Source organism: Dermacentor variabilis, chromosome 7, assembly GCF_050947875.1.
Source record: "Dermacentor variabilis isolate Ectoservices chromosome 7, ASM5094787v1, whole genome shotgun sequence".
In the NCBI taxonomy this organism is placed as follows: Eukaryota; Metazoa; Arthropoda; class Arachnida; order Ixodida; family Ixodidae; genus Dermacentor; species Dermacentor variabilis.
In genome coordinates this window covers 47,021,069-47,047,890 of record NC_134574.1, presented here as the reverse complement: position 1 = coordinate 47,047,890, position 26,822 = coordinate 47,021,069, and the positions used below count along the sequence as shown (strand labels likewise).

General features: G+C 43.9%; 1 protein-coding gene across 1 annotated transcript; it reads right to left on the bottom strand.

Annotated features, from left to right (window-relative positions):
- Positions 1–52: 52 nt before the first annotated feature.
- On the bottom strand, positions 53–13,717 carry LOC142587421 (cystatin-2-like). The gene is made up of 4 exons (XM_075698431.1): positions 13,574–13,717; positions 9,384–9,608; positions 3,130–3,234; positions 53–261 (listed from the first exon to the last, which is right to left on the bottom strand). The coding sequence occupies exons 2-4, from the start codon at positions 9,600–9,602 to the stop codon at positions 163–165; spliced, it is 423 nt and encodes a 140-aa protein (XP_075554546.1). The 5' UTR covers positions 9,603–9,608; positions 13,574–13,717; the 3' UTR covers positions 53–162.
- Positions 13,718–26,822: the final 13,105 nt, after the last annotated feature.

Below are 26,822 nucleotides of genomic sequence, written 5' to 3'. Positions count from 1 at the left end.
TGCAGTTGCATGATTAGGTGAATGCTATGTGCAAAAATCCACGCATACCAGGAGCATTTTTTGAAACATTTATTTCAAGCTCACGTGGTAAGTTTGAATGAAGTCTTTCGTAAAATTGAGTATACTCGCAATACATGAAGAACAGGCAACGCGTGTCAGTTTTTATGGGGTAGCAGTAGAGCCCTCGCAGGTAAATGAGGTCAGTGAGCGCTCGTTCCTCAAGGAAACACTGATATGCGCAGTGCAGACGTCCTTGATAGTCTGGAAAGAAAAGATAAACGTACAATAGGACACAAGGCAAACTTTATTTTACTTGAAACATGACCTTCAGAATAAGAAAGTAATTGTGTAGCGGATGTGCATTGCATTTGCCAACAAGACTTCGAAACGTATAGACGGCTTCATCCTAAGTGTATCTGCCTAGGTGCTTGCAAATTGGCTAGCTTGTGCGGGAGGATTGGAAACAAGGAGAAGTAGAGAGGGGCTTGCAAAGTTAAACACGTGACATCCTTCATCAAGTGCAACACTGGGGTTGTTAACCGCATTCTGTCGCCTTGTGGTAAAGTCTATATAGGCCAGACAGGTAGGCGTGTTAACAAGCGTTTGCAAGAACATAACCTATCCTTAAGCGGGGACCAGGCAACCAATTTGGTGGTTCATTACCGCGGCTGCAATAAGTGCAAGAAAAGTGCGCCATTGTTCGGTCGTGTGACCATTTTAGGGAAGGGCAAGACCAGATACGAACGCGAAATCTTAGAAGCTTTTTCCATTAGAGATGAGAAAGAAATTTGTGTCAGTAATACGTCTTTATGTTGAACAAACAATGAACGTGCTTACCTATTGAGTAGATAAAATATGATTAATATTGGGCTGCTGAGCACGAGGTCGCGCTATCGAATCCCGGCCACGGCGGCCGCATTTCGATGGGGGCGAAAATGCGAAAACACCTGTGTGCTTAGATTTAGGTGCACGTTAAAGAACCCCAGGTGGTCAAAATTTCCGGAGTCCTCCACTACGGCATGCCTCATAATCAGAAAGTGGTTTTGGCACGTAAAACCCCAAATATTATTATTATTAATAAAATATGATTAATAAAATACTGGCATTCATGCAAAGGTTTCGGGAGGAGTAGAGGTTGCGCGTGCGTCGGCTAATTTCACATGGTAATGTATCTTCGAGGTGTTATCTGTGCACATATCTTGGGAGGAGTTGAAGATGCGCATGCATTGGAGGTTATGTGCGGCAATGGAAATTTCAAAGAAGTACAGTTGAAAGTCCAGCGTCCGTCCGTGTCTAAGGCCTTTTGCTTGTGTGCGCGTCCTTTGTGTTTCGCTAGTACCCTCTTTTTCAAGTCGATTTGACAAACGTATAAAAGTTGTTTAGTTTGCCATAGAGCGGTTTAGGGAGTAAATCTAGAATAGAGAAGACATAAAACCCAATGCCTGTCGTGTTATGGGCTGGGGTTCTGATACTTTCATAAATGACAATGAACGACGTGTTTGTGATGATGAACACATCATCCGTGGTATACCGGAAATAAACAGGTTGTCTGTTCAAGTGATTGACTTACCACAACTGCCTAAAAGAGTAGGCTGCATTGGCACTCTTTAGGAATAATTCAAATGTGCTCCGTGTCACATCGGGCTAAGCTTAATGATGACGGTGCGCAGTGTAAATTAGCGAGAAATGTATTCTTTTCCTGTTGCTCTGCTGGTGAAGATTTCACTTTAGAGAGTATTTAGAAAAGGCTGCGTTAATAAATGTAGTTCTTGAATGATGGTCCCCACTTCAGCTATTGTTCTTTTTTTTTTTATTAGCAGCATACCTACATCTCCATAAAGGCGTTATGTAGGGGGCAATTGAGCATGACTAATAATATCTAAATGTATTTTGCTGATTTACTCATATACATATTAAACACTGTAATGTTGCTCATAAAAATGTAGATAAAGATGTGAACAAATAGTGGTTAAAATAATTAGAAATGTACAGTTGTTATTGAGGAGCGATATCAACGCACCGAAAAGAATAATTCGTTGGTACATTTATCCGATTTATTTCCTTAATTTCCGATTGTCCCGCTTATTTTGAGAAAAAGGCGTGATAATAAGTGCTTCTGCTGCAGTTAAAGGCTGAATTTTCCTCTATATAGTTTAGTTATTATAGTTATTAGTCATTTATTTATTAGTCTATTTATTTGACTATGGTAGTTTAAAATTACCTATAGCCTGCATTTGCCTGAGACTATGTTTCTGTCCGCGCACACGTAGCATATCCCAATATAAACTGGCCTTCATTTCTAAAACGCTAGTCTACGGGCTATAATTATTACAGAGAAACGTTAGTGCTTGGTTCGTCAGTTTTTCCAGTGTATGAATGAGGTAATCTTGCTAAGGATTTTATATTGCACAGGCGTAATCAAGTTCTGTCCTGGCATGTAAAAAGTAAAAAGTGTCCTTAACTTCGCACCTTGTCTGTTGGGAGTTTCCCCGAATAAAATGTAGCGCCCTACCAGTATTTGCCATCAGATTGTTATTCTGTTTATTCCTTGTAAATTAATCAGTGAAATAGACTCCTAAGTACTTGTATTTACACTGTATGTGGATAAGCGTGCCGGTGATTTTATATCGGTGCGGTAATTTGGATAATATTCTGCGAAACCTGCGCAAATGGGCTTCTTAATTTTTAAACTCATGTTCCATTTTTACACCAGTGTTCTTTTTTGTTGAAATCAGTTTAGAATGGGGGGGTACCCATTTCCCTTTCAGCAATTATTCTCTTTATATCACACAGTCGTCGGCAAACAATTTGGTGGGTAATGCAGTTATGACATGTGTGTCCTTCTTCAACTGGTTACTGAGCTGTTGACAATCCTAAATTGGCTAATAGCTGAATGAAAGTGTGCAACCTGGAAATAAAAAAATCAAGGAACGCAAATAATCACTGTTTTAAAAGCGTTACTCTTGTCTTCCTTGCATGCCTCTTCGTCTACGCTAATATGGAAAATTCCTGCTAAGGCACTATTTTTGTTGACTCAAGCAAAGTTGTTTCGCGAAACTTTTTATTTAATTGCGTTAGTGCCACTGTGGATATTTGGCGTTACCTTTGTCAAGCAGGTAAAGCACTCACCTCTCGGGACTTGGGTACACATGTCGTCTTGCTGTAAGCATCCGTAACTCTGCAGGTCGATTCAGTTATATTGAACTTGATGCGGTAGTTCGTACCAGCCACTGTCTGTAAGCGAACGCATATAATAATGTGACAGAGCTTGGGATTCGAAAGCCAACTTTACGGCAATGCAAGAGTAAATGCAGTGATTCATGCAGAAAACTGCATTTCATGCCATTTGGTTTTTGAACATTCGTGCACACGATCGCGTGCCGCAGTGTGACTGCTGCGTAAACAATTGAAGGACCCAGAGTAGGCAAAAATTGCCAGCATGAAAAATAAGATTAGGCAACTTGGGCTTTTATGCTTAACGCTTTGAAGATGCAGACAAGGAATCTGCGGCGACTCCGTAGATTGAGGCATGGCACGCAAACGCAAGGTTCCCGCCAGCATGCAGACGCTCATATCCGAACTACGAAAGCACACGTAAAAAGTATATTGATTTTACTGGTTACGAAAGAACTGCAAGCAGTGTTCTCTGATAGAGCGGAAAGCAATCTGAGTAAGTACTCTTGAGCGGCGTTTGATACACACAACAATTTTATGCCCAAATGGGGGTAAGTAGGTAGTCTGACTGATAAATTCCTCAGCGTTTACCAATAGGCTAGTAAGAGGGACATTTAGAAAGTAAATTTCATTATTTTTTTAGTATTCACGCTCGTTGCTCGTTCAACGAGGAAAGCAGCGTGTGCGGAAAAGGAATGATGCACGCGCAGAGCGAGCGCCGTAAGAGAGGGTGCAGCAGCAGACCGGCGTGCCCGTGGTTATTCGAGTGCAAATAACGATGGCAGACAGATGTGTGGGGACAACGTGGTCGCCAAGGTAAATGCATGCTGATATCTGGTAAGGAGAGGTGCGTGGGGCTTGTGTGCCCATCGTTCACAAACGCCATCTGATCGCGTATGGTGAAGAGCTCATGTCTCAGGCGTTGCATTGCAGGGCACCGAGTTTCATCAGAGTGGTTTCATCAAACTGATTGCTCGCAACGCCAAATGTGGCGACAGTGTTAAAAAATTGTGCATGGTGTATAGCTTATGACGCCATGATGTATTTTTGGCGGGGGCAATACACCTTCCGTGTGAAAATAAATGAGGCATCCTACTTTCCGGACGTCCTCCGTATATTGGAACTATGCCCATGTGAGCGGTATTTGGTTGAAATATTGCTGAGCGAAAATAAAGCGTCTTCCTAAGCGCGCTTTAATCGGTCCTTTTTTTTGTTTGGATACGATGCATAGCGGAATAAAAGACAAATACTTCTTTTGGAAATAGGATGCGTAAGAAATGCGCAAAGGCGGATTTGAACACAAACAAGTTCGGCAGCCTGCTGCCCTCTCTGTAACACGTGAATGTGAAAGTCTTCTCCGCGGTTGATAATGCATAAACTTATACAAACGGGGACCAGGCTTCTTGCATGACATAACGAGTCGCAGGATGAAGTAAACGTGTGGCGCTTTTAGGTCGACCTTCTGAACGACACATTCTAGCACTTAATAAGCTACCTAAAGAGGCAGCACGTTTGCGGCCACTAAGTTTTACAAGTAAGTAACACAAGCCGAATACAATTGCGTTGCATGCTCTCTGCATGGGAAAACAGCAGTCGCGGTCGAACGCCTTGCTCCCGCCGCTTCGCACGTCGTACCTCCTTTCTCGTTTGGCGGGCATCCTCGCCCGTAGTGTACTTCTGAGAGCTACCGCGGAATACGCGAGCGCCTAGGCAAGTGTCCTTTGTCCCCTCCTCTCTCGCGTCCCAGACTACTGTCGGCATAACCGCCGCTGTCGCCACGTGACATCTCCACCTGCTTATCACTCTGCGCGCGCTGCCCGTTGCCCTCTTGACACGACAGTCGGCCGAGGAAGGTCACATGTTTTTCAGTAAAGGCGTGCCGCTCTTTCCTTCTCCACACGCTCCTTGCTCGCAGAATGTCACGTGGGCTTTTCCACGGCTTCTTGCGCCTACCGTTTTTCGCCAAAGTCACCACGCAATCAGCGACTTAATGGGCAACTCCGGCGTTTTCTTAGCCATATTAGGATATTTTCATCTGCAACTTGTATTGACGGTCCCGTCACCTGTAGGGTGGTTCACTTTGCTTATAACTTCATCAATAATTTTATGTAACCAATAAACGAGATACCGAAACTGAAACAGGTAGCTGTTTCTTGTAACGCCGCGGTGAGTGAATGACGGCAGGTCCTACATTACCATAATGTAAACACGCAGACGCGTGCTAAACACATGGCGCTAACAGTAAAGAAGCGAAGCTGATGATGTCTGCTGACGACACAGGGAGCTTTTAGAGCATTTCCCAACTAGACAATGGTGATTTAAGCGACTATTTCTGTGACAGTGGAGTGTAGACTCTGTCATCGTACACAGAGAGTGCACAGTGGAGAGTCATGTGTCCGGACCGCAACCAATCTTCAATATGCATATTCAGGAAGTCTAAATGACTTACCGCCAAATGCTTTGGCACAAATACTCAGAATGCAAAAGAGAACCTATATAAACAATTTTATCAAAGGAATACTGAAACAAAAGTTTTACGATCTTGTTCTTTCTGCTGCAATAAGTAGCTAATGACCCAGTCATTACCGCACGAAACAGCATTGGCTTCAGAGCACGAAAGGTCTTGTCTTGTCTTCGGAGTCTTGTCTGTCGCAATCAGGTAAAGTTTTGGTTTGAAGAACAACGAGATATGTCAAAGAAGGAACGTAAACACAGCTGAATACGTTATCGCGCAAAACTGTGACGTGCCCACGCCAGCACGCTCCCAGGCGCGACAGCTTCGTCGTGCAAATTCGTCTGCTACGCCTGCACGTACTTTTCGATGTCCTGGCCATCATCGTCGTCCTTGTTTTCGTCGTCCAGCGGCGACTATTTCCTGCTACTTCCGAATTAGACATGAGAAACCACATTTGATTGGATCCACTACAAAGCGGCGACTGAAGGTGCGACTAGCGACAGCTATCAATATGCGTACGCACCGGTACAAGTAGTACGAGCCATTCGTCGAGGGCGCTTTGGGAACGAAGCCCATTCCGCAGCAGGACACAAGGCGAGGTAAATGTCGACACAGCATCAGGCTTGGGGGTACGTAGTCTTGGTGGAAGATCATCGGAATGCTCTAAACTCGGCCGATTTTGATTATACCAGGCACGCTCGAAATGAAACGAGCATATCTGGCTGCTCTTCAGCGGGGTCCATTCTAAGCGTAAAACTTCGCGCACGAACTCGGACCACTTCGACGCCGAGCAAGCCAAGTGAGCTGGCGTTCGCTGGGAAACGGTTTATAGGCCTACCTCACTAGCCGTCGGATCCGAGGCCAATGGCCCTTGCGAACCGTCAGCAGCTGGTAATGAAGCATATTCGTCAACACAATAACCGTCTGCACATTTATGTCGCCCATAAGTGACAATACAATTTGTCTTCCCGACGCCGTTGGTAGCGATGAGAAAACAAGTTAGCAAGGCGAGCCGTTTTGCAGAGATGATTGCAGCGGCGACTGCGTTGACTGCTTGGGAGTCAAAATCACGGCAACGATTTACTATATCGCACGACATTTTATAACATGCACACTTGCTAGGTCACTTTATGAGTTGTTTATGTCAGAAACAAATTTTAGCCAATTTCTGTGCTGCCTTCAGCGGCGAGAAAGTTCAGCATCGCGACCAGGAAAAAAAAATAAAAGAACAGGACGATTGGAAAGACGAGAAACTTACCCGCAGGGCCCGCCCCGACGCAGCACAATCTAGGTTGTTACCTTCCTTTCTTGTTGTCGATGTCGCGAGGTGTTGCGTTTTGTGGTTGGCTGCGCGCGCCTACTTTAAAATAGATTTTAAATATGTTCTAAGCTCTATTCGCCATTGATATTTGGAGTAGATGTGTGTGTCCCAACATAAATTGACCTCAAAGGTTAACTCGACTTGAAAATTTTATTCAGTAGTCCTTTACATCAGTGGACATCGAGAAATCGCCGAAGTTGCCCTTTAAGTCTTTCGCCTTAAAAGTTCAGCCGAAAGGTGGACATTCAATCCATTTAGCCACACGACTGCCACGTTCGAGTGATTCAGATATCTACGCCTATCTATACTATGCGATAATAAATGCACTTCATGTTCACTTGCACACCGTGCACAATCCAATCACTGCAAATCTTTTCATATTAGCAGGGTTGGTAGTAAGTCCACAGGAACACTACTAAAATTCGTGAGGACGATGCCTGTTGGACGTGGAGGAAGCAAAGCTGAGGAGAGGCCCCGGCCGCTACGGAGCTGTTGGAGAAGTCACGTGCTGTTTTTCGCAAAGGAGCACTGGCACGGGTTCCCCAAACGTCGACGTTGCCATAGCAACCGCGCTGGTGACGCTCTTGCTGCTTTTTTTGGCTTTCTAAAAGCGAGGTAATTTTTATTCAGCCCGTACCTTTCTAGCAGCATATTCTGCTCGGGGCACAAGAGGACTTTGGAGCAGGGTGTGCAAGTTTGAAGATTGTGTAAGGGACTATGAGTGTATCTCAGCCACCAACGGAGACACTCAAGGATTCACGGCGCGGCTTTTCGTCGTCTTCTTCAACGCTCCGCCGAAAAAACACAGGAACGCGTCTGCTTCACTAAATGGATTACAGAAGTTTGGGAGGCATGCCTTGTGGACGAGGGGCGAGAGAGACAATTGGCTCTTCTGGACCAAGTCCAGCGACCCGCTCGTGCCTGTGGCGCCCTGGAACAGGGGCCCCAACTATCGTGCCTTATTTTGTTTCCATTCAATAAAGTTTTTACTGCCTCAATCACTCATAGGCTTTGTTCCGACGTGCGTCAGGAGCACACACTTCCGGCGGCTCGCAGAAATGCAAGTTCAAACTCTCGCCTATCTGCTCCGGCGAGCAGATTGGAGGCGCGAAGGGAGATGGCACACCAACGTGTCTGCTTTGCGGCCTCAGAAACACGACCTCAGGGCGACTAATATCTTGTTTCTTCCATGCAGTGGGATAAGTCGTTCATACGACCTGCACATATTACTGTTGTTGGTATATAGTCGCTCTTCCTCGAGTAGTAAAACACAGAGGAAACCTTACAGCGGCTATTAAAAAAGGAAACCCGCCTGAAATATTTTAACCTACTACCGCCAGAAATATTCGGTATATTGTTACTTTTATGAAATACCATTATTCATAAAAATACAGCATTTATATCATCACGTTGCTTTATTCTATTAGGAATATTGCATAATGTCGGATCCTCCATTGTAACAAAGAATCATCAATTACGATTCCATTTGGTTAGAATACCTTAAGTGCCAGCGGTATATCCTTAGGATACAAGACCTCTTGTTTATAGGATAGTAAAAATGTGCCCAGCACCCATTTACCACCCTTATCACTTTCTTTCATTGTGTGGTAATCTTTAGGCTACGTGTTCATAAAGGGTTGTTGTGGGCAAAATAGCTGCATAATATGTTTATTGAAGTTTGTAAACCACAAACGATATTTATACCAATTTTTAGCATTATTGTTGTAAAGATATTGTGTAAGAAGAAATCTCTTGTAAGGGAAAGCCGGTAGTCAACTTTTACTGACTCTAAAGATAGAGGACGTGCTTGTCGTTATCGAGACGTGTCGTATTAGTTATTGTAGTCGCAGTGTCCAATCGACTGTCTAATTATCCTCTGTAATAAAGACTTATCATGCCTATTTCTCGAGACCATTGTAGGTGATAGTTGCAAGTTTTTCATTGTCTTAGCGCCACAAGTGCAGGCTTTTCTAAGTTCTTCCTTTACCAGCGCGATATATTTCATTGGTAGGAAGCGCTATCGCTGTACCTTTACTTTTTGCTTGGTAATATATTAGGACTGTGTGAGAAAGGTGTACTGGTTATCATTGCTCAAAATATTTTTGTGTCGACTGGGATTTAGAGGTTTTAGTTAGCACGTAATTGAGTTTGTTATATAGTTTTTTTTTAACGAAGACCAATATCAAGATGCTAAAAATGGAGAAATATGTGTCACACACGTAGAACAGGTAAATGTAGAGACTTGAGAACTGCTGATGCTTTCCTACATGCCAATAAACTTATCTGTGGCACTGCGCCAGCAATACTCGGCTATCATAGTTATTTACTCTATGTCAAGTTCAACAATTATACCTCCATTTAGGTCTTTCTAAAAGCAGGTGGAACTACGTTCTGCATCGTGTAGCTTAGTTCATTAGGGTGCAGAATACATACCTGGCTCTCGACGTCGACAAGCCCAAGCACGGTGTCGTAAAACTGCCGGTTTCCAACTTGCTTGGAGATAGCAAAGTGTGCCAACTCCTCGTAGATCGCGTCATCGCCGACGTTGTGCTTCTGCCAGCCACCATACACGGGTATCTGCCCTTCGCTGCACGCAATGATGGCCGACAGAGCCATCAGGAGCCCACACAAAGCGACGGTTGACGAGGTCATGGTTTCCTGCATTTGGTTTTTTAGTAGTCAATCGCTTCAAACACGTTAACTTTTGTTGCAATCACATTTTTACAATGTAATTCGCTTTCCGCAGAGTGTGCAATTATGTACTCAGCAATACGCATTTATTGTGCAGCCTGCATCCGTACAATTCTTCAACATAATGAGGAACCTGCACCTATCGTGGCATGGGGATGGTGCAAACCCAACGGTGGCAAATTGGTTCCGTCACATGTGACGCGTTATGAATCGAGCACGCAGTTTCGTACAAGGCAGCGGCGGAATGGCGCGCGGCCTGTCTGCTTCGGAGCCACAGCACGCGTGCACCGTGCGTGCGTGATGTGTGCGCATGCAGCATTTTGCGTTACTCTGCAAAAACGTCAGTCGACCTCCGATTCTGAACCTTACAGCTGGCTTCCGGAAGTCCGCTAGCAGAGATCTTGTCCGAAAGCCAGTAGAATCCGCCGACCGAACGCCGCCACGATCCGAGAAAACAAAGTGGCGAAACACAATCTCGTTTGTGATATTGCAACAACTATCGGCAAATTGTTTGTCTGATCGCGCTTCCTCACGACATGGAGCCGCTCTCCACCGTAGTTGCCACCAGGATAGGCCGGACGTGAACGCTGGAATATCAGAAAGAAAAACTGAATCTAGTGAAATAAAGCAGTGCGGTTTACGAGTCATTAGCCCATTAGCGTTTCGGTTCAATCTATGCGACGTGGCGCTTGTAAAACTTTTATGCAGCAGACGCTTCGTTGCGACCTTGAAATGCTCCGAACTGGCCATTCGCTAAATGGGTGACTTTAGTAGCTCTGTAATAATGGTGCACCATCAGTCTGAAGTATTCAAAAATAATGAGGCCACTGAATGCTAAATTTTTTATACAAAGTGTTTCCTCAGATAGAATCCTTTGCAATAACAAACTCACGCTTATGTAGCAACACATTTTTTCCTAACATCCTATCTTATGTTTAGCGAACGAGTGAATGAACTCCACGTGCTTTGTTAGCGTCGTAAATATCAAGTGCGCAAAACCTTTATGTTGTCACACAAGCTTCTCAGGAGCTATTGTCGAATATGTTTTCTTTTAACACCTAGAAATAGTGACAAAAGAGAACAATGACAAAAGATTCATCTCATAAACTAAAGACCCTGGGCAGTATTGAGATAACCCCTTCGGCGACCCCCAGACAGCCGAATATTTGTGGATGTCTTGGATACATGTTGAAGAAAATTCATGTGGGATGCTCGTCAGCCCCTTTGTCCAACCAAGCAGTTTAAATTGCTGCAATTTCTTAATAACGCCCTCGGCAGCAATTTTACACATGAAAACAAGACGGTTTGAAACGGCCCTTGGAACGGTGAACGTGGGCGATGCGGTACAGCACGATTATTTTGTTTGGTCTGAAATGCCTGGACTGATACAACCGTGCGCGCTTCAAGTTGTTACGCAACAAGGCAACCTATTTCAATGAAGACAAATCATGAAGTCGCAGCCGCATTCTTTCGCGAAAATATTTAAGCATGATAATGTAAACATATTGGTTTTTGTTTTGTTTTTTCAGAGATAGTCATGAACCGCCAAGCCTTTAGCGTTCAAAATGCGATCAACTTCCTGCCTCCAGAAATGAACCTGTTAAGACGGAGTAAGACTGTTGGTGAAGCTTTGGAATGGGGCAGAGGTGATGTCTCTTTTGCAAAGCGATAATAATCCTTACTTGGGATGCAAGTTGTTGCTACTAATTGGACGTTTGGGGAAAGTGACAAAGCGCTGAATGCCAAGGTTATGGTTCATCGAGAGAAAGATAATTTTTACGTTTAGTTTTCGTTGCCCTGAATTTTTGATGCAGATCTTGCTACAGATTTTCCTGTTCAATTTCGAATCTCTCGCATATTATGATGGAAACTTTCACGTAGTAACTGTCTAACACATCGCGCATTAACTATGATGAGTAACTTTAATTATTGATTTGCTCTCTGATTGTGTTGTACCGAATTTCCACCATGTAAAAACCTTCGATTCCATCACAGACACATCTTGTGATGATGCATTACCGCGTCACCGCCAACTTACCTTATGTAAATATAGTCCACTACCGACGAGGGTTTTTGTACAGGCTAACAAAGAACATGATATCATCACACTGCTGGGAATTTTTGTTCATGCCATTTCTCGTTTAGCGTCAATATACATGGGTGAATGCAAGCCGGGTATTCTTAACACAGCTCGGCCTTATAACCATTCATACTGGCATCTATCAATATGTGTGGTAACCCTGTGATCGGCTAAAACACCTCAATGACGCTAATTTCTGGAGTTCGAACGATACTGAAAAAAGAAATGTCATTCACGGACATTTCTTGCAAGGGAAGATGTAAAGCAACATTAGTGTGCCGAATTAAGACCACGGTTGGTTTATCTTTTCTACTGTACATTCAGATAAAGTGTTGTAATATACAGTGATATACTGCAGTAAACAGTGACCATAGTCGTACATACTTTTCTTTATGCCACGCCGTATCTTCACTACGAAGCACTTGTCCGTATCATTGAATTTTTACTAATAGCTTCCAAGGTTGGCGCTAACCGTAGGTTTTGTAGCTAATTTTCTAGGCTGCCAATTAAGTCGCAAAAGTATGTGCATGTTGCCCGTCATAAGGAAATATTTAGGAGCGTTTGCTCTGTTGGATTTTACTGCCAACATATAAACAAGTATTATTATCTGTATTATTGTATTATCTGTATTATTGTATTATTATCTATATTACGGGTTACGGTACCAAGTGGTGCGGTGTTTTTGTACATTAAAATTTTCTATTAAATAGCCAATTTTAGGCAAAGAAAATCATCTTTCTTGGAGGGAAGACTACAGATATTTGAGAATGATGCCAGAATTTCGGGTGTGAGGCAAAGTTAGAAATGTAGTTGCATTGCTGTATGAAGAAACATTTTTCCTTTGATGTTTCTATAAAAAGGAAAATCTTTCTCTTAGCGAACTTCAATTTCCTATTCAAGTACATGTAAAACATAGAAAGTCTCTCAAAAGGCAATCGCTCTTCTGATTTGAAAAATTGTTGAAGCATTTGGGGAAGAATATTATAAAGCAGCATTACAAAGCTAGTTTTACATTTACAACTTATTATTTCCTACAGTAAGCACCAGAATTTGTTTAGCATTAGGAAATCAATCAGGACGTTTGCAAATATGTATCTCTGGAGTAAAAATAGATATCATACTTCAGTGAACGGCTTGTGGTAGAAATACTGAACAATTTGTTATGTAAGTTTAAGGCTTACGTCAACTTTTCAGAATACATAAGACAGTTTTCACCAGCCCTACTCACAAAAAATATTGGCAGAAATATGATCTGTTATAAATAAAATCACATCAGTTTGACCCTCATTCGTGTCTTCTTTTTGGGAACGTTTAGAAGAGTGTGATATCTGTATTTATTACTGAATTACAGAGCAGCAAACGTCACACTTGAGCAATGTTTTTAAATATTCAGGCTGTTTGTAAGATATATTATGGCAGAATTAAGAAATATGATTCCTACAGTAATAGGTTTTATTGTTCAAAATTTAATACACGTCGCAAAACTTGCATTGCTGTATATCGAGCAAACCATTGTCTTCTTGGCATTTACTTTGATTCTAGCTGTCAGGGTAAAGCAAAGCTTCCTCTTTCTTATTTATTACTTTTGAAACAGCTTAGTTACGCGTATGCTAGTCTGCATATATCGCTTGACGCCCCCTCCCCCTGCTTTAACCGCGTAACACAAGGGGAGTCTGAACATTGACAGGGCAATGAAAGTCTGGAAGTGCGCTTGAAACTTAGCAGACATAAACCTTCGTTGGAGTTGTCGAGATGTGATGTGATGGTATGGCGGTAGCCAGAGTCACCTCGAATTGTGAAAATCTGATAAAAACCATTCATCAATGGCAGAATATGGATATTCTCCACTCACCGTGCGTTCTAGAGTGACTGGGAGCAGAAGGGTTTCTAGTGAGAGGACGCAGTAGGTGCAAGCGACAGAGAAGTGTCTTCGAGAATGGTCCTCAGAGGTACACCGCAGCCTTTGAGTTCGCGCAGCTAATATACAATGGCGCCATGTCTGTTTTCTTTTTTTTCTTTGATTGTGGAAGAGAAAGAAACGGGGAGGAAACTGCCTGCAAAACCGGATAGGAGGCGACGCCAGAGTTTATGCGCCTCTTTACAAACTCCATTCATTTTTTTTTCTTTTTGCCCTGTCTTCGCTTCAAACAACATAGTACAACGGCCAGCTTGGTGCTTGGCTGACATCGTAAATAGGAGAGTTTCGAAGGGAGCGGCCTGATGAACATATCCGCAAGGTCAAGTGGTTGTGGCTTGTGTTTCAAAACTTGCTTTCATTCGTTACACGTTGGCGCAACGACTCATCTAGCATTCATTACATCTTTAAGACACATAAGAAGAGGCGTATTTCTACCATACGGTGGCAATGTATATGTCGAAACTGTGCTATTGAGCAATCAGCAGCTATTCGCGTTCATAATTGGGATATATACTTGGGTGGCCGAAGTTTTTTTTTTTTTCCTATGAAATCAACGCCAGGCATTCTGTTATTTCAATCACCTGGTAGACGTCCCTCTTCAGAAGTAGGTACATGCTCGAAAAGTTTGTTTTCATTTTGTTTAATGGAATGTAAATCACTTCAATTATCTTCTTCAAGAGTGCTTATATCCGTTTTATATAATGGGCATATACATTCCTAGAGAAAGTCATCTACTACCTGTAAAACGAACTTCGAATAACGATTCATATGGGCAATAATACATTTACTACAAATTTGCACTGTATCAGGGTTAACGACTACGCGTGGTGCAGAATTAGAGTGCCTGATTTGGCGTTCCTATAACAGGGCTTACTTCGTATTCCTATATTTCTACGCGAGCGAGCCTCTTTGCTTTCCTCCCTAATCATGGTTCATTGTCTACGCAGTGATTTTAACCTGCGACAACATACTTGTAAACAGAACGCCTGCCATTATTATCATTATCATCAGCCTATGTAATTTTCGCTGCGGGACGAAGGCGTGTCCCTGCCATCTCCAATTAAACCTGTTCTGTGCCAACCCATTCCAACTAGCGCCTGCGAGTTTTCTTGATTTCATACCCCCCCCCCCCCCTCCTTATTTTGTGCCGTCATCAACTGCGCTTTCCTTCTCTTGGTACCCATTCTCTAATCCTAATGGTCCACCGGTTATCTAACCTACGCATTACATAACCAGCCGATCTCCATTTTTTTCTCCTAATGCCAATTAGAATGTCGTCTATCAAAGTTTGTTCCCTGATGCACTTCATTCTCCTCCTGTTTCTTGAGGCTATACCTAACATTCTTCGTTCCATCCCTCTTTGAGCGATCCTTAATTTGTTGCCGAGCTTCTTCGCCCGTCCCCAAGTTTTTCCCCCGTATGTTAGCAAAGGTAGAATGCATTGATTGTACACCTTTATTTTTAGAAATTATGAAAGTTTTTGCAGTGAGGATCTGAAAATGTCTGAAGTATGCGCTCCAACCCATTCGTATTCTGTAAACTTCCTTCTCATGTTTAGAGTGTCCTTCACAGATTCAAGAGGCTGACTGGAAATCTTGAATTTTTGTTTCCTTGCCCTGCTATCAATGATTATCTTTGTCTTCTGCATATTATTGTTTATCCCCATTGTTACACTCTCTCTTTTAAGGTTCATCAAGCATTTGTTGTAACTCGTCTAAAGTGTTGATGAAGAGGACAATGTCACCTCCAATCCGAAGGTTGCCGAGATATTCGCCTTTCATCCTTAATCATAAGCCGTGCCTATTTAGCAGCTTGAATACTTCTTCCAAGCACGAAGTGAATAACATTGTAGAAATTGTGTCTCCTTGTCTGACCATTTTCTTTATAGGTATCTTCCTACTTTCTTGTTGAAAATTAGGGAAGCTGTGAAATCTTTGTATATATTTTTAAAGATATTTACCTAAGCGTCCTCTACTCCTTGATTACGTCATCGCGTAATCAGTGCCTCTATGACTGCTGGTATCTCTACTGAATCAAATGCCCTTTCGTAATCTATGAAAGCCTTGTAGAGAGGCTGATTGTACTCTGTAGATTTCTCGATTAGCTGATTGAGCACCTGAATGTAATCTAATGTACAGTATCTCCTTCCTGAAGCCAGCCTGTAGTCTCGGTTGACTGATGTCAAGTGTTGCCCTTATTCTATTGGAAATTATCTTGGAGAACATTTTTTACAATACTGGCAGTAACCCAAAGGGGCTAGAATTGTTCAATTGTTTAGAGTCTCCCTTTTCGTGGATTAGTATAATGTTGGCATTCTTCCGGTTCTATGGGGCCTTTGAAGTCGTGAGACATGTTGTATAAAGTTCCGCAAGCGTTTCAAGCATGATGTCTCTTCTATTTTTGATAAAGTCAACTGTTATTCCATCTTCTACTGCCACTTTTTCCCGTTTAATGTCTTGCAAAGCCCTTCTAATTTCATCGCTAGGTATAGGAGGAGCCTCTATAGCCTGTTCATTATTATTTGGTAGAGGTATTGCGGATGCCCTAGGTACTGCACAGTTCAGTACAGAATTCTTCCGCTGCTTCTGCTATAGCTTCGAAATGGCTGGTGATGTTACCCTGCTTATGTTTTCGTGCATACATCTTGGCTTGTCCTAAGCGAAGTTTTCTTTTCACTGATTTCATGCTGCGTCCATTTTTGCTGCTCCGTTAGTCTTTCTTACAATATAATTTACAATATCCCTAATTTTGTCCTTGTTGATCAGTTTTGACAATTCCGGGAATTTGACTGGATCTCTTGAGTCGGAGACTTTCATTCGCGGTAATTTCTTTATTAGGCCCTTTGTTGCTTACCTATTGGTTACCTTGGTGTTTGCCTCCCACTTCAATGGCTGCTTCTGAAGCCAGCCTAGTTGCGGTTACATTCATTACCTCTATGCCATATTGTTAAACGCTGCATATCCGTTTGCAAGTACCAACCTGAATTTTTTAGCTTTTACCATTACTGCGTCTAAGTTGGCATGTTTCTTCTTGACCAATTTTAGTCTTTCGCTCTTCAAATTGCGGCGAATCCTAGCCCTCAATACCCTAGGATAACTGCGCTTTACCCTACGTAACACTTCTACATCCTGCACTATGCCGGGATTGGCAGAACGTATGAAATCAATCTCAATTCGTGTATCTCAATTAGGGCTTTTCCAGTGCAGATTTTCTTGCTCCGCTTCCTGAAGAAGGCGCTAATTACCCGCAGCTTAATCCATTCCGCGAATTCCACCAACATCACTCCTCTGGTTTTTCTAGAATCGACGCCATAGTTACCAATTTCTTGTTTACCAGCCTGCTTTATCACCTTTTTGCATTAAGGTCGCGTATTATTACAGTATACTAAGTTTGCACCTTTCTCATCGCTAATTCAAAATCTTCATAAAACTGATCTGCGTCATCATCATGAATGGGGGTCTGAGCTTAGGCTTGTACTACCTCTAGTCTATATATCTTATTAATTTTTATTGCGACTACTGGTTCTCTTTCATTATTGCTCTAGAATCCGTCAATGTTGTCCTCTATGTCCTTACATATTAGGAGTCCTACTCCGTACTGCTTCTTGTCTTGAATTCCTCTGTAGAGGAGGGCGTGGCCAGTAGTCCGTACTGCATCAGCCTCACCGGTTCCTTTAGCCTAGTTAAGGCCACTTATATCCCAAACAATGCCCGATTGTTCCTCAAAGAGGCTTGGTAAGTTAGCTTCACTCGGAAGAGTTCGGGTGTGAAATGTTGCCAGAGTAAGATTGTGCTAAATGGTTTGCGGAACAACGATGCTGCTCCACAAGTACGCTAATCATACGAAGTGTACAGATAAACGAGATAAATAGATGCATCGTTGCGGAAAAGCGCTGCTTAGCGCACAATTTCAACGGAAGGAAGGGAGGCCACAGGACTAGCCCAGGGAGCTTCTCAGTTGCAGAAAGAAATATGCCCAGCGGAAATGTATATTTGCTTCTCTCATCACTCTCGAAAGCGAAAAAAAAGAATGTAAAGGCTAGTAAAAATGTTCGGGTTAACAACACACACATCTCTGCGTGCTTCGGTGTGTTGCACTGTATTCACGCCTTGAAATAAAACAAATTTATTAACTTGTGTAAAACAGCGTATTTCCCTTTTGTTTCTCTTTTATTGATGACCCTTTAAGGCGTATTAGATAAGGGTGGGGTATAAAACGAACAGGAAAGGTGTTTCGCAAAGAGACACGTATACGTAATAGCTGTACATACACGTACTCACATTGCTTTATAGCCGTTGGCTGATTGCCAAGCACAAATCAAGAGCTCTACGTCGCATTAGTAACTAACTTTTCTATACTTTCCATATAGCTATTTCAACGAGCGTTCTTGATTCCCTTCAGGTCATAATTTAATTTCAACGTAATGAGTGGAATGCGCGACCGCTGGCTGAGAAGCAGGATGCCTCATGACTTAGCTACCAGAAGCATACACCGAAAAACGAGATAAATAAGTGAAGGCGATATGGTACTTCGACAATAAAAATTTTCTACCAATGCTCAGAAAAGTTTCGAGCTTCTTCTTGACATGGAGGTTTGCCTCACGCTGCCTTAAACAAGCCAGCGCCTTGTAGAATCTGGTAGTACGGCTTAAAATAAGGCTCTGGTGCAAATAACTGTTTGGAACGAAATTTGCTCATTATGTCAGCGTGCCGTATTGGTCATGGACTTCAAGAACCTTTCTTTCGGCGTACCCAGGCAATCGTCTAAAGGGCTGTCACCGGACTCAATCAAGCTCCTATCGCGCTGGTTATTCCTGATGCAATAACGTACATGTAGCGCAATTAACTCAAATACATATTCCTCTGCATTTGGAAATTACACATTTAAAAAATTATAGACTGTTTTTCAAATATCAGAAATATTTTCTTGCATAAAACAAGGTAACCGGTATAGTGGTGCTTTTCAATTTTCCGCTCCAAGATACTGCCCAGCCATGTGGCATATAACGTCAGGTAAAGAATAATACGGCAGACAGACTGCGATCTCATACGGCGAAAGTAGTAAAAATACAAAGAAAAGTGAGACACTTCTGAACTATTGACTGCTGTTGTGATCAGTGACTTTGGGATTCTGTACACAGGCAACACCTTATGAGCTGGACGCATGTTCTCCCTTGCCTGTGTGCCATCCTTCGGAGCAATGCGCATGCAGCATAGAATAATCTTGAGACACATGGTAAGGAATTAGATACAGTATATTACACTTCTCACGTGTATGTATTATCCTTCCAGTTATTCTTTCTTTGTATTAAGCGCCACGCTTTGCATGGACCATGGTGTCGCAGAACTGCCTAGTCATGTTTGAGGATGTGTTTAAAACAGAAAAGGCAGAACAGGAAAAATTCCGAAGCCCTTGTGAAAAACTGAGCTAAGCAATACAAGTAATAATTTTTGTAATGCTTAGCGTAGCTATTGCGATGTTCTAACAACGTTTTATAGCCTCTTTCTAGCTCTATGGCTTTCTTAAGGGCTCATGAGTCGAAGAACGGGAGAGATAGCGCGCGTCGCACCTGCTTTGTCAGTAAGCCTGTCCGTGACATGCCCACAATACCATTTGCAAAGATGCGTAGTTACCACGGCAGGCAACATTCTATATTGCCAGAATTGGCGCGAAATGCGGTACCTTTGCGAGAGCTTTTAATTTATTGCTTTACTTCATCCGTAGTTCATGCGTATTTTGATCCTTATAGCCAAGGGATGAATGAAGTTAGACAACGGAGAAACTTCTTGCTTGTTTATGTTGGAGTTACTGGGCTCCCTCGCCCGTAGTACTACTTTGCTTATAGCGCAACGTTCGCTGACGGTAGAAATATCGCATCCATCGTGATTGGGACAAGGCATAACATTGCTTTTTCAGTGCAAATAGAGTCGCTGCACTGCTTCACAACGACATCTATTTGGGATTCGCTTTGACATACTTCCGAAGGAATATAAAACTGCCGCAGAAGAGAAAGGCTTCCAGTGTAACGAGCTCGTATGGGCGACATTCTTAAGCCTGTTCTACATGCAAGCGATTTTGGGCCAGCAATGGCGCGGCGCCCGTCGCGTGAGGAAGCCTCCTTTCCCAATAACAGTTTTCCGCGTGGTGCGCGTCGCTGCATTCATGATCGAATCATTCCGAAAAAAATCGCGAAACGTGAGAGTGGCAACCAATGGCGGATCGCCTTGAGCAGTGACGATGGGATCACGTGGCAGGGGCGTGGCCGAAGCGCGGGCGGTGCGGGGAATCGGGGAATTCGCCCGCTCGAGAAGGTTCGAGCAGACGACATCTGTAGCAGACCACGTCCGCTGCTAGTTTGCAATATCTCGCGTGGTCTTCGACGAGGTGTTCATCACTCAAGTTATGCAGTGTCCACTTGTTTTGCATGATAAAATAAAGAGGCGAAAATTACGCGAGCTTCATTGAAAGCCGTCCATAGGGCTCCTGCATCCGGGTGGACGAGATTGCGCCCACCGCCGCGCGGTCACTTGCATGTGAAACAGACTTGAGGATTGTTCAATGACGAAAACAAGAGCCGTTGAAAGACGTGCGCGTGCTTAAAGCCCAGATCGCAGAAATACGAAGCAATCCATTTATTTGCGTCCGTGTGTTTAATTCCCTGTGTGTGGTTGTGTCGTTAGGAAAACTTTTAAGGTGTCGCCCATAAAGAGCTAAAAGAGACATTAATGTGAATTAAATGTTGTAATAACCGTTCAATACACAATCTTTCTTTTTTTGTTGCAATGTTTACAAGCGCGAAATTGGGGCACAAACTTAATACACCAAGTAGACGCGCAGCTGAAGCGCGCCAATACATGGAAATGTGGAGCAAGGCGCAGCTCTTGAAGGCCGCTGAAACCCGCGGCTCACGGGCGCTTTCTGCAAGCAACACTGGTCCTCACATCGGCACGCGTCGCGCCAAAACGCACGTGAAATGAAGCTGCGTCTGCGCGCCGCTCAGGCGCCGCGACCACCGCCGCGCTGTCGCTTGCGTGTGAAACAGGCTTTAGGATTGTCCAATGACGAGCGACGCTATAGCTACTCGACGTACCACTCTGACATACCATATACCTGGAACCTACTCCACAACCAACTCCGGCATATGTTAGAGGGCCTCGAGGTACTTCAAAGGGGATATACCAGAATCAGAAACTCAACTGTAAGCTGCGCAAACGCATCGCGCTACTCAATCGAGCACACTGCGCATCAGCTACCAATCAGCAATGACATGCTTTATGCATGGTATGGAAGGACAACCTAACTTCCATATAGCCTGTAATTTCCTCCGGTATCTCTGCAATGATCACACCAGCAAACTACAGAACGGCAGAATCTTCAGAAACCACTACATATGGCACCAGGCTCCGATAATCAATTATTACGGGATCTAACCGCCAAGTACATTGGCGCGCAAACACCTCAACAGCAAAGGCCTACACAGGACAAGAGAACGCTGAAATGGATGTCCCCTTTAACCCTGCGCAAGTACAGGCCGTATTTCGCATCTTAAGCCGAACTCCGCCCTCGGGGACCACTGTATTGTACCAATGTCGTAGAGACATTCTATCCATTGGGGAGCTCAAATCGGACGTCATCTCGCTAGGGATTTAGAGTACACCGCAAGGGTCAGTACTCTCACCCATGCTCTTAAATGTTGCCCTCGTCAGACTATTGGAACCCCTCTCTGTCATTCCCCGCCTCCATCGCAGTCTCTATGCAGACGACATCGAGCTCTCGACTGCAGAAGGTAGTGATGGCTAAATTCATGCAACCCTACAAACAGCCATAGTTGCAGTTTTGACATATATTGAACCGCGCGTTTTTTTTTCTGCTCTGCGGCTAAATCCGAAGCCACCATACACGACCTGTCAGCCCACGGAGTGCCTATTCCTCGCGTTCCTGTCCTCCGAGTCCATGGGCTCCTCATAATGCAAAATTGCAAGAATACTGCGACTCTACATCATCTAAGCACTCACGCTACACAAGTATAGTTCGCCTTATTTCACCTATCGCTGCCCGACATACTGGTACAAAAGATGACAACATTCTTGGGCTAGTCCAGGCCTTCATGCGCAGTCGCATCGTATATGCTGCCCCCTTCCTATGCCTCTCGCATTCTGAGAAGCTGAAGATTGATATCATCTTGAAGAAAACCTGAACTCGGAACAGAGCGAGAAAGAATAATGCACGATGAGGAAAGTGGAGAAAGTGAAAGCATGAAGCGGAGAAGAAGCGGAAAACAGACGGCATGCACATGCGCTGAGTTTTCAAAGGCCAAAGCCGCCACAGGCGCGATCTCAGCCGTCCTTCCGACAAGCATTCCGGGAGCGGGGGGCGGGGAGGGGGGGGCGAAGTGCAATGTAGCATAAGCAAGGCAGGACTACGCTCGTCCGCGGCCTCCTCACTCCGCGGCACCAGCTTGTGTGACGGATCCCTGCTACTGCAAGAGGTGACGGTGAGCGGCTCTCAGTAAGGCTCGATGTGACGCCCTTTTAGGTGTTGTTGCCTCTGACACTGCTGGCAGGATTTTCACGCAAAGAAGTGCCGCTCTCATAGTTGGTGGAAGGAAAGCATGTGAAGAGCATTGTGTCGCGCAAGACAGGGAACGATGGCTATGATGTAGGCCCGAGTAGCGCCCGTCGTCTGTATTGGAACAAAGCGCGCCACTCACAGCGTTCTCTTTATAACATATACCGTGTACCAATACAATCATGATACAAAATGTTGACACTTGAAATGAAAACACGTACAAAGCTGCGCTCAAATGGTTGGCATTTTTTTCCCTATATTAGGAGCCTGCCAACAACAGCGCTCAACTGCGGAACACATGATGGCCTAATGTGTTTACGACTGCAGCCGCCACAATATTATGAGGACACTATAGAAGATGCAAGCATGCACAACTAAGCAGCACGTTGACAGAACCTAAACAGTCTTGCATTATGCTGTCTCTTTCTGGCGGTAAAACGTAATAATGACTCATGATCAGTTTTCCACAGCGGTAACGTTACGAATGCAAGCAAGAGGGCGATGCCGAAATCGAAGGGCCATCTCACGAAGATATTCGCGCTGCACGTATACATATATCTATTGAAAACGCATGCGCATGGCAACCAATGAAAGAGCCGCGATAAAAAGGGGAATGCCACTTTAAGGCAAAGAGCCAGAAGGATTCGCTAATTAAAGGAGCAACAGATTCTTAAACGTTTTTAAAGTGAAGCTTTCTTTGCCTCTTCCTTCGACTTTCATACTGCTGCTGCTGCTGCTGTTGTTGCCGCTGATGTCTGGGACACCGCATCGGGGGGTGGTTCAGAGCGTGCGTATACATGACATGAGTGAGGCACAAAACGAAAAACGAGGCGAAAAGCTCGTTTGGACACCGCCGCGTCGAATGGGCACAATGTGTTATGGAGGTCATTGGGCGTCGTCACATTAGTGTCTTGACAGCTGTAATTAACCGTGACACCTCTGAACAGCGTTGCAGAACGTACAGCGCTTGATATTCTAATAATGTATGAGTCCAGAGGGGACGTAGACAGAACTGTAGAGAGGAGGGGGAGAAAAGGCAGTTGCGAAAGGGAAAGGGTGACCTGTGAAGGCAAGGAAGCGCTACTGGTATAGACACGACAGTGGTGGCGGGGAAACTGGATAAACGTTATTTCAAGGCACTCTACAGTACATTTCATCTATTTCTGAGAAAGTAAACACCATGCAAATATGTCAAGGGGACAACTAACGCACGGCGTGCAGAACCAGAGCCAGACTAATTAAAGCGCACCGCAAGCTGAAGGCTGCGCTAGGGAAATGGTCGCACGTCAAATCAACACTTGTGTGCCTGCCGCGGTAGATTTGCGGCTATGGCATTTCTTGAGGTTGCGGATTTGATCCTGATCACGGCAGCCTCATTTCGACGGGGGTATATTGAAAACGCACGTGAACTTGTATTTTAGCACCGGTTAGAGAACACCGTGGTGTCAAAAGTAATCCAGAGTCCGCCACCACGGCGTACCTCATAAAACGACTGTGGTTTTCTGCAACGATGCGTTGTGCCCTGTGAGGTAACGATGATGCTCAACCCTCACCGAGTATATGAAATGCGGCACACGAAAAAACCTCAAGCAAACACCCCTCCCTGTGTGCTCTTTAAACTACGCAGACAAGCAGTAGTGGCGCACGTATGGTAACGTTTAACAACAGCTCGCCACTCTCGCGTTATATTAAGCGTTGCGGAAATTAAGTTTTCACCGCTAACCACACGGCTAAATATAGTCAGTCAAAGCAACTAGCTTTTCTTACATCGATTCGATTGGAATCTGAATAAGTTTCTTTTATTTCGAATTAAGCAAGTGTCTTCTCCGACATGTCAGGGTCACCAAAATGGTGAGGATTGCATTCTACTACTCGACTTTCCCAAGCGCAACACACAGACAGGGCCTTGAACAAGAACCGCGTTTAATTGGTTCACATCGGCGTTTTTCACTTGCTAAGAGATTAGGCCTGGGGGCATCAAGAGTTTATCTTCAAGTTATGAAAACATTTCAACGTTTTTGTAAAGACGCCAACGTTTGTCAGAAATTTTGTCTTAATGCCCTTTGCCTCATTCGCGCATCTAAAACATGTGTATGCTCAGACAAACAGGGAATTCGTTTTAAATGAGAACTTCTTAAAAGTGACTTTCACTCTTAGTGTGTTAGATGTTCTTACTTTTTATTGAGACACTGCACGCGTTTGCAGTTACGTAACTTTTGTATGCCATATCATCAATCCAGCGCAAAACAGATGCTGCCGCCTGCAAATTAGTGCGGGTCCTTGGATCACCCAATGCATTCATTTACACGTACTTTACCTTTGTCCTATATTATCAATTAAATGTAAAAGAAAGCCACCGCCAGCAAATGTCGACACCAATTTCTCCTTCTATTTTTTATTGGCTCGACGCCTACACCAAAAGCTCACGTACTGCTTGGCGCCGCGTGCCAAAAGGATGTGCCACATCTGCCAACATGGCCTTGAGCGCCGCTAGCTAACTCTCCCAATGTCAAAGCATGCACACACGAATGAATTGTTGTACGAAAGCAACAGTCACTGCCACAGCTAAATTGGAAGAGCAACGCACTTGAGGCGCTTAGCATGAGGCTTCGGTAGGGGTATAGTGCCTAGAATATACAGGCTAGTGTGCCGTCCGCGGCCTCCCAGGTGGCACCGGATGCAATGAATGCCGGCAGCTGCCGCTAGGAGCGCTGCAGTGCAGGTGGGTGCCGCGGCACCAACCGGTCTTCGTAACCCGCCGTGTTTCCACAGCATCGGCAAGCGAGATGCATCGCTCTTTGTTTTTATTAAACCGTAGCAGCAGCATAGTTCAAATGTGGGCAGCTAATTACTGTTTAGGGTTTGTCTTGATTACAACAGGCTTCTTTAGCGCTTGTCGCTTGCTTGAAAAGCTAGTGCTACCTCAGCTCGGCTTCGAGCGGGAAACCTTATGTGTTTCTATGCTGGCGAAGACGAAACGTAATCTTTAAGACAGATGCCTTAAATCTCCATGTTTCAAGGTCGTGTTCTGAGGTACAGAACATATCACACGATCCAAGGAAGGACAGAAGCGAACCAAAGCATGTCCAGCCGTGTATAAGAGATGAGAAATGATGTGCAAATTTAATTTTCTATTAGCCATTGGATTAAGGTGATCGAATTAGATTGAATTAGGGGGATTAAGGAGGATTAGAGCGGATGAAGGAGGATAAGGGTGGATTACAGTAGGCTTTACGAGGCGTTGGCCTTCGTGTCTCTTAGGCGATAGTAAGGACACTTGTTTTTTATTCTATCGATGATGACAGCGTAACTTTTTTAAGAGTATGCATTAGGTTACATTTTTTACTCTAATAAAGCAAAAGAATTCTAAGGTTACGGTATTGTTATACTAATGTTATATTAATGCATAACCATTCAAGACCGCTGTAACCGATCATCTTTTGAAATGACTCGAATTTCGCTGTTCTTTCTTTTTACTTTATTTGCTGCTGTTTGGGCCTGTTCATCTTACTCTTCTCCTCATAGGTTTGAATGTTGCTGATTGTTTGTAAACCAGGTTCCTATCCCCTCATAAGGCTCATTGGGCCCCGAGAGTATGATAATGAGTAAATAAATTAGCCTTTAGAATGAACTGGGGTTTTCTGTGTAATATACATTTCTTATACTACGCAAATGCGTGCAGATTTCTTTTTATTTCTGATATACGTGAACAAAAATAATAATCATCTTTTATTTGAGCGTAACAAATATTTTATTAAAGCGTAACAACAGTCAAACGCAGGCACAAGACAGCACTAGCTATGAGATAATGTACACATACATGAAGAAGATAGATTTAATGGCAGTGACCAGTTTAAGGAGCTTCTGCCGTTGTCTTTGCGCGTCCCCCTCTTTGTTGATGCCTTTTACAAAAACCCAAACCTCAAGAAAACATAGAACTTTACATATGTTGTCAAAACTGGTTTTTCATGCTCTGGGCACCCTAGCCGTGGAAACGCCAGTGTCTGGAGCTGACCGGAAAAATCACCTAGACTCCCTACATGTAACTTGATTTTGCTAACAAACACAGTAAAAGCATCTTCCATGGCCTTCACAGTGGTTGACAAAGTCTGACTAAGATAGACAAGGCCTCGATCCATTATCAAAATGGGTAGTGCAATAAGAAGCAGCGTCGGCACTAGCTTCAGCTTTACTTACGCAAAGGAATCAAGCCTGCACACTGTGGTGAAGAACTTTTGGCAGTGATCTTTCGGGCAATATAACCTGCAGTTCAAAGCACTACTGCTACTTCTTGTTTTTCTTTCTTCTGGCACTCACAATTAAGGTGCATGGTTAGGATACTCAGGAAATATCGTTGGTATGGCGTAGGGTTTCAGGCGTGTTTTATCGCGGGGAATACCTTGGACAACGCCGTTCACGGTGATAGAAAACGCACGCTGAACTTAACTGTTTTCTAAATGTTTTTCACAAATCACAGCAGTTGGTGCCACCCGTTCTCCAGTCCATTCTCCTGGTCATTCTTGCCCATTCTGCTGCCGCTTCGTATCAGATGGTGGAGTGAACAAGGATACACGCCCTTTGTTCATGCGGTAGCCGCTTCTACACAACGGCACAA

Coding starts and splice junctions, on each gene's coding strand:
- LOC142587421 (XM_075698431.1), bottom strand. CDS start 9,602: ATGACCTCGTCAACCGTCGCTTTGTGTGGGCTCCTGATGGCTCTGTCG. Junction 3,235..9,383: donor TTGTCGACGTCGAGAGCCAG/GTATGTATTCTG, acceptor GTTCGCTTACAG/ACAGTGGCTGGTACGAACTA. Junction 262..3,129: donor GTGTACCCAAGTCCCGAGAG/GTGAGTGCTTTA, acceptor TTTTCTTTCCAG/ACTATCAAGGACGTCTGCAC.